Source organism: Scomber scombrus, chromosome 24, assembly GCF_963691925.1.
Source record: "Scomber scombrus chromosome 24, fScoSco1.1, whole genome shotgun sequence".
NCBI lineage: Eukaryota > Metazoa > Chordata > Actinopteri > Scombriformes > Scombridae > Scomber > Scomber scombrus.
Genome location: NC_084993.1, coordinates 14,003,133 through 14,016,074, shown reverse-complemented (window position 1 = coordinate 14,016,074; position 12,942 = coordinate 14,003,133). Strand labels below are relative to the sequence as shown.

Sequence of the window (12,942 nt, the reverse complement as noted above, 5' to 3'; positions counted from 1 at the left end):
ACTAAAAGAAACAAACTCAATAATAATAATAATACTAATAATAATAATACTAATAATAATAACAATAATAATAATAACTCATTTTATTCATAGAATGCTTTTAACAGTGCTCAAAGACGCTTGACAGAATCAAAGACAAAACAATTAAACCATACAGAATAAATGAAAACACAATCAGTAAAGCAATGCAGAGAAAAAGAAACAAAATAGAAAAACAAAACAAGTGGAGTGAGTTCCAGAGAGTGGGGGCAGCAACTGAGAAGGCTCTGCCCCCCCTATGTCCAGTGCTTGGTATACTATGCAGGATAATATGCAGGATTTTCCTTAAAAAAACTATGTGAAGACTCATATAAAGTAATCCCTCTCAGTCATCACTTATGACCCACTATAAGTATGTGGCAGTGTATGTATCTGCAGAGACTTATCTCTTATTATTTTGCTGTGTTCTGGACACTTCTGGGTGTCAACCTTTGGGCAGTGGGTGTGTAACTCCCAATGCATAGGGTGTGGGCTCAGGACTTGTAACATAGCAGCCAGGTTCACTGTTTCTGTCTCCTCTGCTCCGCTCTGCTCTCTGTCTCTGTGGTATGAATGTATAAAGAGCTGCAGGTCTGTGTCTGCTTGACCGAGGGCTTGGCTGATCTACACACAAGCAGAGCAGAGAGGCCACAGCGGACAGGATGAAGCTCTGCATTTACACAAAATCCAGCAATGCGGCACCTTCCTGCAGGGTTGTGTGGAGGTGTGGGCGAGTTCATTTGTGCTGTAGACCATAACTGAAACGGTCAGCCTAAGGTTGATTGATATAGGAGCTGATTCAAACTAATTGCTATCTACATTCTTACTGTTGCTATGTGAAGAAGCCTTTATCGGTTTTAGTGCCCAACTGAAAGGATTTTTCTCTGAAGAGAAACAACATTGAGAGGTCTGAGAAAATGTTAAAAGTTTAGTTTTGCCTCAGAGAAAGCCTTTTTTTAAAGCTTAGTGTTTGGAATTGTATGTGTTGCATTGTAAAAATTTCACACACCTGTAGTATGGCTGAGAGGGATAGAGAAGACCTCCTTGTCTGTAGTGACTGGATGGCAATCAGGGGCCCCACTTGGCTCCTCATCTGATACATGAAGAAACAAACAGGTAAGTTCTTAAAATGCAAGAATGAGATTGATTTAAGAACATTTGTGGCATTCATCAATTTTCTCATACTTTAAATTTTGTCAGTGGTCCAGACCTGTCCTAAGTATCATAAATAGATCATCTCTGCCTGCACTAGAGAGAAACATTGACCATATTCTCAACCTTGTGGCTGCAAGTTTTTCTCCAGATTTTATGATTTTATGGCCATATTTTGGCAACCGAAACTTCTATATTCCTGCCGTTGCTAGGAAACTTCTCTCACTCTGACAGCTGCCTCTGAGTCTCTCTGCAGGTCTTTAGTTCTCTGGTATCATCTTGTGTCGGGGCTAACAGTGTAGAATCACCTGTTGAGTATAATATTCTGCTCTAATGTTTCTGAGACTGTCACAGCCTTTGACCACCTCCCATCAAGATGTTTTTTAGCATTAACTTCACATGAAAGCATACCCTCTTCATTTCTGTCACAGTGCTGTGCTTCTCTAATGACATTTCAGCTGGGATCATATTTTCTAATAGTTTCAGGTCTCCCACTGTCACTTCTACATTTGTCATGTGTTGATTTCTGAAAACAGGACTTGAAGTCGCTCAGTGTATTTACTCATAACCATGTGTATAAATGTGTCACATACATACCACATGGACAAATGAGTGGCAAAATGTATGTGTGTGAGACAAGACAACAAGCGCCTGTGACCTGTGAGTGTGATGCTGAGCATGGCTGGGAGCTCAGTAGGGTTTGTGAAGGGAATGGTGATGGAGGCATTGGAACCAATAGTGGATGAGATGCTCACTGGCTCCTCGCTCTCTGGATTAAGACCACACCCACTCAACAACACACACCATTCCTGCAACTGAAGAGTGACAGAGACAGATTAACACAAATGTAAGTGGCGAAAAACGAGTAGGCATGACAGGAATACAGAAGAGGTAACACTTGGAGAGAGACTTAAAGTTTGGACACACCCTCCAAACATATACACACATAACTAATACAAATCATTTAAGATTAACATTAATGACATTTTTAAACTTGCATGCACATTTAAGAAGTATTTTACAAATATAATGTAGGCAATAAGTGAACAGTAGGGCTGGGAAATGTAGTACAAAACGTATAACTATACATATTTCAGATTAGTCTACATTGATACATATCATGATATAAGTCATTGCTGAGTTTCAGGTGAGCTCAAGGAGCTTTAAATTCTACATCTAATAGCTACAGAACTTGAAAAAAAGGATATTTAAATCAATACGTTTTAAGAACCCAAACAAAAATCTTTAATCTTGTCAGCAAAAATGACTGTGAAATGTTAACAGGCAGACAGCTCACATCTTGGGTCAATTAAAAGCCTAAATTGTCCATGTCTTCAGTCATTAAAAGAATAGTCTGACATTTTGGGAAATATGCTTATTCGCTTTCTTGCTGAGAGTAAAATTCATTGTAACTTTCATATTTGTCTGTTACAGCCAGGACACTTTTACTTAGCTAAGCTGAACAGAAGCTTCATATTTAACAGACACGAGAGTGTTGTCAATCTTCTCATTTAACTGTTGGCAAGATAGCAAATAACCCAAAAGGTCATCCTACTCCCTTAGAAAAGGAAAAGTTTTTCTGGTGTTTCTCTGTTTATCTGAGAGCCTGCCTGCTGGTTCCAGTGGATGGGTCTAATTGCTGGTGTTTGACACTAAGCACTCTGTGTGCTTTATTGTGTGGCTTCAGGAGAAGTTTAGTTTGTGGTGTTTTCCATCTTTATTGGCAAAGGTTAACAATATACAACAACTTGTTTTGTGTTAGACTTTTCAGTAGCCTTCCCCTGAGCTTCAAATGGCCAAAGTATCACCTAGCACCAAATGTTGCCAGTCATTAATCCACAGTAGATCTTCACATTTACGATGAGCCATCAGTTAAGGGGAAACTTGTCTCTCCCCCCTTTCTATCTAACTTTGATACCAAAACAACATTGTGTGGTGTTGAATTAGAATTAGTTTGTTTCTGTGATGTATATCCAAGTTTCGTGTTGGGTTTTTTTATAGAGGAAGTCTTTCATTGTCTTAAATAAAAACAATATCTCCTTGTGTTTTAAATTAAATGTAAAATACAGGCCAGAAAAGCTTTATTATGTGATTTAATAGCTCAAAGCTTTCATGGGAATGATTGGGAATGATGAGGCAGCAAATAAAATGAGAGCACCTGCTTAAACCAATTTAAGAGGAAAATAATTGAACCATCCATACAGTTTTGTGCTGCTGTGTGTGTGCTTTTGTGTGTATGTGTCATGATTTATGTAATCCATTTTCTCTTGATGTTTGTGTGTGGATATATACACCTGGGGGCATGTGAAAGTGATTTTTGCTGTGTGGTTCCCCTTTCCGATGGATGAAGGACTAAAGCGAATGCCAAGCTGGGTGGAAGAGTGGGGCTCCACAGTAAGCTGAAAAACACACACACACACACACACAAAAACATTGGGAATAGCTTTCATGGGGACAGTAAGGGAGGATAAAGACACAAATCCTCTCTATCGCACTGCTAGGCAACCCACGGCTTCTCATCCCAATATACAGAAAGTCTTTTCCTCCCAGCTGACAACAGTTTGTTTTTGGATAGGTGTGAAAAGACTGTGTTATCAAGTGTCTATGTGTACTCTATGGCTCTTTTAACAGATACAATCCACAGTAAATATGGCCAAATATCCATTCAAATATATAGTATATAAAAATAACAGCAAATCGACTTAAAATGTATTCTGAATACTGAGCTGATAAAATAGAGGATGTGCAAAAACAAAGGCTGCGTGTTAGCATGTACTAACAGTACTTGCTGTATCCATTTCCAGTGTGTAGTTTCTGTGGTTACTATTAGCCACGGTAAGCTCCAGAGTCTCAGCTGTCGGGTTAACCAGGGGAATGGTCAGTCTGGTCCATCTGATGTACACACATGCACACACATAAAGAAACACATCTAGTAAGTTTTGTTTAATTATCAAACCACTTTGTTGAAAGCATGTAGGATTTGTTTGACATATACTACCTCTACGAATTCAGTTGGAGTCTAGTGTGAAGAAAGAAACAATTGGAATAATATCCAAATATCAAAAGTAAGGGGAATGTAGTTATTTTTATATATTTTTTTAAATATATTTTCAAAATGTTCAGTAGTCTAGAATAGTGATATATTTGGTGTTTTTAACTATTATAAATACATTACAGGCGATACAGTCAAAGTAAGGTTCCTCTGCTGGTAAAGCAGTGATGAAAAGTACAAAGCCTGAAAAGCAAGCCAGGTTTGTCCTTGTGTGGGGGATAGGAGAAGCAAAAAAGAGAAAATATTTGTCCTATATGTTGTTCATGTATATGTGGTTCAACTGTTTAATAGACCTTGACCTGAAAAAGAAAGCTTTGTGATACCAGAAAAGCACTCAAGCCCAAAGATAGGTGACAAAAACAGTAATACTGCAGGCCCCTGGTGGAAATCATGTGAGAGAAAGTGGAGCAAATAGACATCTAGGAACAGAGTTTAAATCAGCTTCATCTTATCTTTGTGCTTTAATTGAATCTTGTCACATATCAGACAAAGTTGGCTGATATGTGAATGAGTGTGTGTGTGTGTGTGTGTATGTGTATGTGTGTGTGTGTGTGTGTGTGTGTGTGTGTCTTAATCAGCATTTAGATTATTCATCTTTAAAAATGTCATAATGTAATAAGATTGTAATAAACTGGAACAAGTACTGATGACATTTTTCCACAGTTCTTATGTTTAATGTTATACTTTTTGTCCTTCACATCAAATATAAGCAGACCACCAACAAGCTTTACATACATCATTAAAAGGACTGGAAACCCTGACTGCGGTTGCATTTCACTACATTTTATAATCTTCTGATTTGATTTACTTATAAAGGTTTCCATGTGATGTTACAAAGCCATGAATGCTGTATAATATGCAATTGAGAGCCAGCCTAAGCACAGATCACTGAGGTATGGGCATATCCTAACAATGGGATCACATATTCCTAGCCAATAGCCCTGCAGTGAGATGGTAGTGTGTTTGTGTTCTTGTGTGTGTGTGTGTGTGTGTGTGTGTGTGTGTGTGTGTGTGTGTGTGTGTGTGTGTGTGTGTGTGTGTGTGTGTGTGTGTGTGTGTGTGTGTGTGTGTGTGTGTGTGTGCACCTACTTGCCCAGCTGACAGCCGGCCTGTGGCAGTGTGATGACTGGAGGAGGAAGAGCATAAAGCTCCAGTTGATACCAGAACTCCCCCACCAGCTCTGAATGGAACACCACACTGGCAGAAAACACACATCAAACCTATATAACTACTGAATACTGCAGATTCATTACCAGTAGTGACAACAATCAATCTTTACCACCAAAGCCAGTGAAGATATTTCATTTGTCTACCTCAGGAATGAGCAGTGAGTCTTACCTGCCTGTTCCCTTTCCTACTCTAGCAGGAGAGAACATGGCTTTGTAGGTGAGAGTCTCCCCTGGGGGAATTGAAACCCAGTTGGCCCCAGTCACGCCGTTGCCTTCCAGGTACACATCCAGCATCAATGCCTCTCCTTGTGGGTTATTGACAGGGATCTCTATGGCAACGGACCTCTGGGAACATAACATTTCAAAGATGACACCTGTTTTTGCTTTTCCTTGTGATGTTCTGATAGTCTTTTGATGTAGGTGTAGAGAGCCTTAAGATTAAGCTATCCTATAAATGATGAAGGCCTGCATATTAGAAATGAGATACTATTTTTTGATACAATTCAGATGGTCAGCTACAGAACATTGTCTGTTAAACTGAATGATAGTCTCTTCGTTAAAAGGTCAGTAAAGTAGATGATCATATCTGTGTAATAAGGCTTCAATGACAGTATGTTGTGTAGGACAACAAAATATGCTACTTTGATGTTAAGTTTAATCTCGACAGAAAATGTATATCAATTTAACAAGTACTAGAAATCATTATGTATTGAAGGTTTTTTGATGATTTTGGAGAGTGTGGATGTGTATGCTATGAGCTTTGCACTGCTGCTTCAAACAGCAGACCTTTCCAGCATTAAATTAGAAGCCTATGTGTGCAGGTGTGTTTGCTGAACTTACCTGAGCAGCACACTGAACATCTATGACTTTGACGGCTGCTGCCCGCTCACAAATTATCTCGAGAGAGAAGTACACCTCGTAGCGTCCAAGTGAATTTCCTGGAAGGCAGGTATAAATACTGTATAAATGCAAGCAAGAGAGAAGTGGTTTTAACGATGAGGCTTTTAATGAGTTTACCTTTGTCCTTATCTGCTTCTTGCTTGTCATCAATTTCAACAAATGACAGGCAGCCTGCAAGAAAGGTCGTGGATTCATTTATTTATTTTGATTTAGGTTTGTAGTTATTGTTATTGTGATGATACAAATGAAAACAGTAAGCGTTATCTTCACAAAAATACACACACACACACACACACACACACACACACACACACACACACACACACACACACACACACACACACACACACACACACACACTCAAGTCTCCTTATATTTAAGGACTTGGACTTTTTTTTGCACATGTTTTATATTGTTGATATTGTGCCCTATTGTATACATGTTTCTCTTAATTGTTTTTTATTTGTCTTTATATTTATAATCCTGGGCAGCTGGAGGACTGCTCCAACAGAATTTCATTGTCTTGCGATGACAGTAAAGATTATTCAATTCAATTCAATATTCAATATTTGCTACTTATAGGTAATCCTACTCAACTACCTATGCATGCTGGTGCTGAATACAAATATAGAAATGCAAGTCTGCCTAAAGTTATGTGACACAAACATGACAACACACTAAAACCGCTACATTTAATAGTAGGTGTTTAGGCAGATATTTAAACTAAGGACACCAAGAGTGTGTTAGTCTAGGTGCATCTGTTAAAGCAAATCCAAAAGATTATAAACAAATTAAGCTGACATTTTAGCACAGTTGCCTTCCATGTCACATAATAAGAAACTATTCAACTCCACAATCACAAAAACACTGAGGAAAAAAAAATCACCTGTCTGCTTTCCTCGTCTCCATGGTGACACAGCCAGGGTGTACGGAGCGTTGTGACCAGGCTTAATCTCCAGGGAGGGGGTGCCACTCACAACAGATAAGTCTGTCACCACCTACGTGCATGAGTGTATGCACACACATGCACAAACACAAAAGAAGGAGAAGAAAAATAAACACAGAGAAAAAAGGAAACAAATGCTCTAGATGGACTCAAATAAACGCTCACTAACGAGTTGCTTAAGTGCACACAAAGGCATAAATACACAATTACAACAATGTTGTCCATTGTCCTTTAATATTTTTATTTACCAATAACAATGTGTAATAGTCTTATCATTTTTAGCCATGCTAGGGGCATGGTTAGGCTAATCCAGTGTTGCTAGCTTCAGAGCTAACTTCCTTCACTTTTCCAGCAGTTGAGGAAACAACAGACAAGACTGTTTTCATTCTTGAGATGCTGCAGCATTTATTAACTCACTATATACATATTATATACTGTACATTTACTGCCAGATTGACAATTTACTAACATTTTCTTTCCTGTCACCTTTCTGCCGATCAATCTACTCGCTCAACCACACTTGCTATGCACACAATGCCCTAAAGGATCGATGCTGTTCTTATAAAAGTACCTTTCATATAGATGTTCTTTGAATGAGGAGAGGGAGGATTCTGGGATTTGATGCAGTAGTTGATGACTCAACATAACTCCACCATAATGTAGTGTTATCATGCATGCACAGTGTGCGAGTGAAAAGCATTAGCAGCCCATTGATATTTATGGTCACGTGATATATAAGGAGCCATGCTCATAATTCTGCAGCTGCCCTATATGACTATAGAACTTTTACAGACTCTGAACAGACACCTCAGGTCATACAAGTTCAGAATGTTGACACACATTTCACTGCTTTGTTCATTCCACTTATATTCAGTCAACCAAAAGGATGACTCTCCTTAGTTTGCCACAGGAGACTCACTTGTGGTGCAGCCTAATCCCACATTTATACTGAAGAGCCCTGCTTTGGTGTGTCTCCCCCCTGACCTAGCAACCCCCATCTTTAAGTTATAGAGGTAACCGCGGTTCTCTAATAACATGAGTGAGGCATCTCACATACAGTACCACCCTCCTTGTGTAAATTGAGCAAGAGGTGTGCTTATTTTGAATTAGCTGATTAAGGTTGTTTATTTTATAGGCCTGGTACAAAATACTTATGTCCCAATTCGATACTGTCCCAATACCTGGGTGCCGATTTGATTCAAAATCGATTCTTGATTGAATGAATAAAGAAGTGGGCACTATTTTCAGTTTTTCTCCAGTATACTGTGCGCCAAACTATTCACTGGTGTCCTTATTCCACTGAAATACATTATGACACATAAATGGCAATAAAGATAAATGGCTCCAAGCATTTTTATTTTATAGTTAATTGCATTGATTAATGAATTAATAACTTTGTAAGCATCTTACAGTCTCCTGCCTGTGTGAGAATAACAAAGTGAGGGGGAGGTAGAGTGCTCTGCTGTGTTGTTATTAACATCATGTCTCCAGCAGTAGAGAGCAACCTCTCTGCTGCTCTGTTATTTCAGGGGAAAGCCATTGCTGTCCAACATATTGAGCGGGCACAGGGCTGTTGAGGTGAGACAGACTGAGCACAGTTATTTTCTTCACCTTGGAGTTGTTTAATGCTGCATTTTGTGTTGGTCATCCTTCATACTTTTTTGTTACTGCTGGAGTTCACTGCTCTGCTCCATTAATGTTAGTCTGTGTGAGTGATGACCTAGAAAGTTCACAGTATACTTTACAATTGTCTTGCAAAGGTTATTTTAAGTCATTAAATCCAAAAATGTTTGCGACCACTGCTGTTTTTGAAGATGAACTACAAAAAAAACTAGCATATGTAGACTGTCCATGCCCTTCACTGCTCTTGCAGTTGAGTTCTGCCCTTTTAGTTCAATCAACATCACATACCGTAACTTTCAGCAAAGGCGGTGGACAATGAATGCAACCTTTGAGTTAGACTTAGTGCTTGTGAGGGGTTTTATAATAAGTCTACTTTCTACCAATACCTTGTGATGTTTTCTAATAGGACTTTAACAAGATATCGGCCCTCATTTAAGTGTGTTCGTCCTTTATCAGAATACCTAAACACACAGAATGTCTTGGATATCACTTTCAGCACTGCCCATACATCATCCCAAAAATGTGATCCACAATTTTTTTTCCATACAGTCTCCAGTATACAGTCTCCATACAGTCTCCAGTAAAAAAATTAATTCATAATGTAAAAAATTAGATTTTACTTTTAGGAGAAATGAAGAATCTATAAACTAAGAACACTTTTACCAGCCTGAAGCCAGTGGTTATATAATGTACCTTACATATATTGTACCAGTCATCATTGTGTTTTCCCATTTGTAGTTTTGTTTCCAATTTATATCTAACATAATGCGCCAAACCTTGATAAAGCACTTTGATAAAGCTTACATTGTTTTTGTTTGCATTACAAGGTGTCACAATTACTCTACTAGGTTTATCTGAAAATATATATTTTTTATCTCTTTCTCAAGATAATCTCTGACTTGCTGATAACTGGTTTGATTTCTATGAACCCAAAAAGGTATTAATGAAAGTGATACCATTAAACTGCCTGAGTGCTTTCCTTTAAAATGTATGTGTTGTGTACTTCAGGTTAGACCCTGTCAGCTTGTTGCAGTACGTGTAGCGCTTATTTGAATGTGTGCTTAACTGTTTACATGTTTGCATACCTTGAGAGACAGTGTGTTCTGGGTGTAGTTGGGGACATCCAGTAGTGTGTGTGTTGTCTTCCCTACAGGGCAGTGTAATACCACATGGTCCACAGGCAGGGGGTGCTCTCCCACTCCTCTGAGGGTAAACACGTGCCGAGTACCGTCGCAGTCATTATGCAAGGACAGCTTGCCCTGTGGGGGTAGGGATAAAGTCTGGGCAGTCAAACATGCACAAACTGGTGTTTGGTGTGAAGTACACGGAGGAACAATAACAGACTCCCAGCTGCAGTCAAGTGTTCTCACATGCTAACACTCAAACGTGGCTGATTACAAAGCTCAGAACAAGTAACTACACAACATAAAAATGTTGTTATGAGTCTAAAATGCATTATATTGGAAAGACAAGATAGTGTAACAAAAATGAGGGACAGAGGAATGCAGGAGACAGGCAAATACAGAGAGCCAGTGCAAAAATGTATGCAGCAACAGCCTGCAGTATTGCTACTATTTAGGCCCCACCCCCCAAAAGACTCACAGCAATGCATTGGTGGTTCAGTGGTAGAATTCTCGCCTGCCACGCGGGAGGCCCGGGTTCGATTCCCGGCCAATGCAACACACTTTTTTTCCCCCACCCCTTCATTTTTACAGTAAATTCTTACTACAACCAGGACAATGACAGTATATACATAATCTACATTATTTTGTTAGTCATTTGTTATCCTCCATATCTCTAACTATACTCTATATTGCTGCTGTAGAAGGAGATGTGACGTATGGGATGGACAAAAACACCTATAATACAGATGTTTAAAACATCTTGCCTCTCTGATGATTAAGCACATGAATTATGCTGAGAAGAAGAAAAAACAGTCTTTGAACTCCACATCCTCTGTAAGTGAAAGAAGTAGTGAGGTATTCAGTCATCACTTTAGGGGATCAACAACCATTCTAAACTGCAGAACACTGTCATCAAAACGATGTTTATCAAAGGAACAAAGTTCGCTTGCAGGGAAATATGTCCGTTGTGCTTCTTAAAAAAGCACTGGAAGATGATGCTGGCCACAGAGGAAGCTTAATTCCAAGATATCATCTTAACAACCGAACAGGCCAGACAGTGTGCTGCTGCATTGAGATAAGCGGTCATACTTGAGCTCACTGTTCCCTGGGAGGATGCAATGGAGGATGCTAATGAGAAGAAAGGCCAAATATGAGGGTTTGGTAGATGAACCTTGGTGGCAAGAGATTTGCAAAGTGGGCTTTCTCGTAAGTGTTGTTGATGTTGAATGATTTCACAGTTGATCAGAAAGTGTAGATGTTAAAGATGTTAAAAAATAGATTGTGACAAAGAAGGACAGGAAGTATTCAAGAAATACACAAAGAAATAATGGAACCACAACAACAAAACAATGATTACCGTGACAATGCATTGTGCAGAAGGATGAAAGGTGAGGGGGTAGCAAGCTTTTGTCCCTGCTGGTACAGTCAAAACCTTTGGGCCGTGGAATCCTTCACCATACACCTCAGCCTGCATTTTCCAGTCTTTTTGGGTCTCATTGTGCTGTAAGAGACACACAGACCTGATAATCTGACTTGACCTAACCAATATTAAACAATTTGAAAACATTTTATTAAAATTCACAAATCTATAATCATAACATTATGTACACTTCTGTAACCAAAATATTTTCATTATGTTAGTTTAAACCAAGCAATCTGATGACAATCATTTATGTCATTTTAATTGGCTGCACGATTAAAGCTCCCTTCCAAGAAATGTTTCTCTTTATGGAAGTAATATCTAAAATCACACTTAAAGGTTTGTCCTTAATTAACAGCACACACATAGTGATTAATGCACAAGAATTTCCTCTTGGCCCTCACCAGTGGTATGTCTTGCGTGACTGAACGGTGAGCTGGTGAAATGAAGTCCAAGTGCACAGATCCTCCCTGTGGTAACAAATAATGAAGATTTTGTAACATTCATGCTGTAATGTAACGCAGTGTTCTGATACTGCAGATAATGACCACAAGTCAAACTACTTTAACTACATTAATCTGTTATGTAAATCATTCAATGTCTACCTGTGAAGTAACCAATGCCTCTAGCAGGTATACCCTGATATCACACCAGGATCTCAGGACAACCTGACAAGTGAAATGCCCCACTGAGTCTGCCTGGAACCGTAAAGGGATGTCCACACAGCCACAATCTATAGAATAGAGAAGGAGGGAATTCAGGGAGGGGAAGAGGTGGACAATCAAAGAAGTACAATCAGCAGTTAAATATGTATTTAACATCAGGAATATTGGAATATTACATCAAATTAAAAGCTGGGATGGCTGAATGGATCATGTGCTACACAAAAAGGTAGCCAGGGAGTCAGTGCAGCCTTTTTGGTACAAAATTCCCTGTTTGTGTTTTGGTGGACAGCATTTCCTTGCTGAACTGCAGTAAAGAATTCTGTACTAAAAAGACAAACTTTGAAAGATACTCTCTTAATTTGCTTAATACTTCAGCATCAGCTTAACTTTAAAATGCATATTTGCACCCAACAAAAACTGGATTTTGTCCTCAATTACTTCCATTGAAATCAGCTTTGGATTTCTTCAAACAGTAAGGAAAAGAGTGTCAATTACAGCAACCAATAATGCTTTTAATGGACATATAAATAATGTTTTATGAATGACTGACCCCATCCTTATGTATGACCTGGTGTGACTGGATTGAGGTATTTTGGGGATATGTATGATATCATATGCATGTACCTGCAGGATTCTCCGTTGGTATCTTGGTGTCTTCTTCTATAGGTATTGTAACAGTATTGGGTAAAGTGAAGTACTGTGGCAAAGAAACCTCCACGCTGTACTCCACCCGTTTGCTGTGGTCACCACTTCTCAGTTGTGCCTAAAAGAAGGCAAGAGAAGAAGAGGTCCAAAAAGTAAAATGTGGGTAACAGAGAAAACATCTTGTCTGTATACACAAAGATCCCACTTTCCAGAGTGCGTATGTGTCTG

At 39.0% G+C, this 12,942-nt stretch overlaps 1 protein-coding gene and 1 non-coding gene across 2 annotated transcripts in view; one reads left to right on the top strand and one right to left on the bottom strand.

Annotated features, from left to right (window-relative positions):
- Window positions 1-12,942, bottom strand: part of LOC134006580 (cilia and flagella-associated protein 47-like) — a 61,050-nt gene that overhangs the window by 9,156 nt on the left and 38,952 nt on the right. The window contains exons 48-61 of the mRNA XM_062445496.1: window positions 12,694-12,832; window positions 12,010-12,137; window positions 11,809-11,874; window positions 11,342-11,485; window positions 9,946-10,119; window positions 7,178-7,289; window positions 6,409-6,462; window positions 6,232-6,329; window positions 5,561-5,736; window positions 5,312-5,419; window positions 3,951-4,062; window positions 3,465-3,569; window positions 1,829-1,985; window positions 1,028-1,111 (exon numbers count right to left, since the gene is read on the bottom strand). Coding sequence (XP_062301480.1) covers window positions 1,028-1,111; window positions 1,829-1,985; window positions 3,465-3,569; window positions 3,951-4,062; window positions 5,312-5,419; window positions 5,561-5,736; window positions 6,232-6,329; window positions 6,409-6,462; window positions 7,178-7,289; window positions 9,946-10,119; window positions 11,342-11,485; window positions 11,809-11,874; window positions 12,010-12,137; window positions 12,694-12,832 — 1,657 coding nt within the window. The remainder of the gene's footprint in view (window positions 1-1,027; window positions 1,112-1,828; window positions 1,986-3,464; window positions 3,570-3,950; window positions 4,063-5,311; window positions 5,420-5,560; window positions 5,737-6,231; window positions 6,330-6,408; window positions 6,463-7,177; window positions 7,290-9,945; window positions 10,120-11,341; window positions 11,486-11,808; window positions 11,875-12,009; window positions 12,138-12,693; window positions 12,833-12,942) is intronic.
- Window positions 10,469-10,539, top strand: trnag-gcc (transfer RNA glycine (anticodon GCC)). The gene has a single exon. It is a non-coding gene; the product is annotated as a tRNA-Gly (tRNA).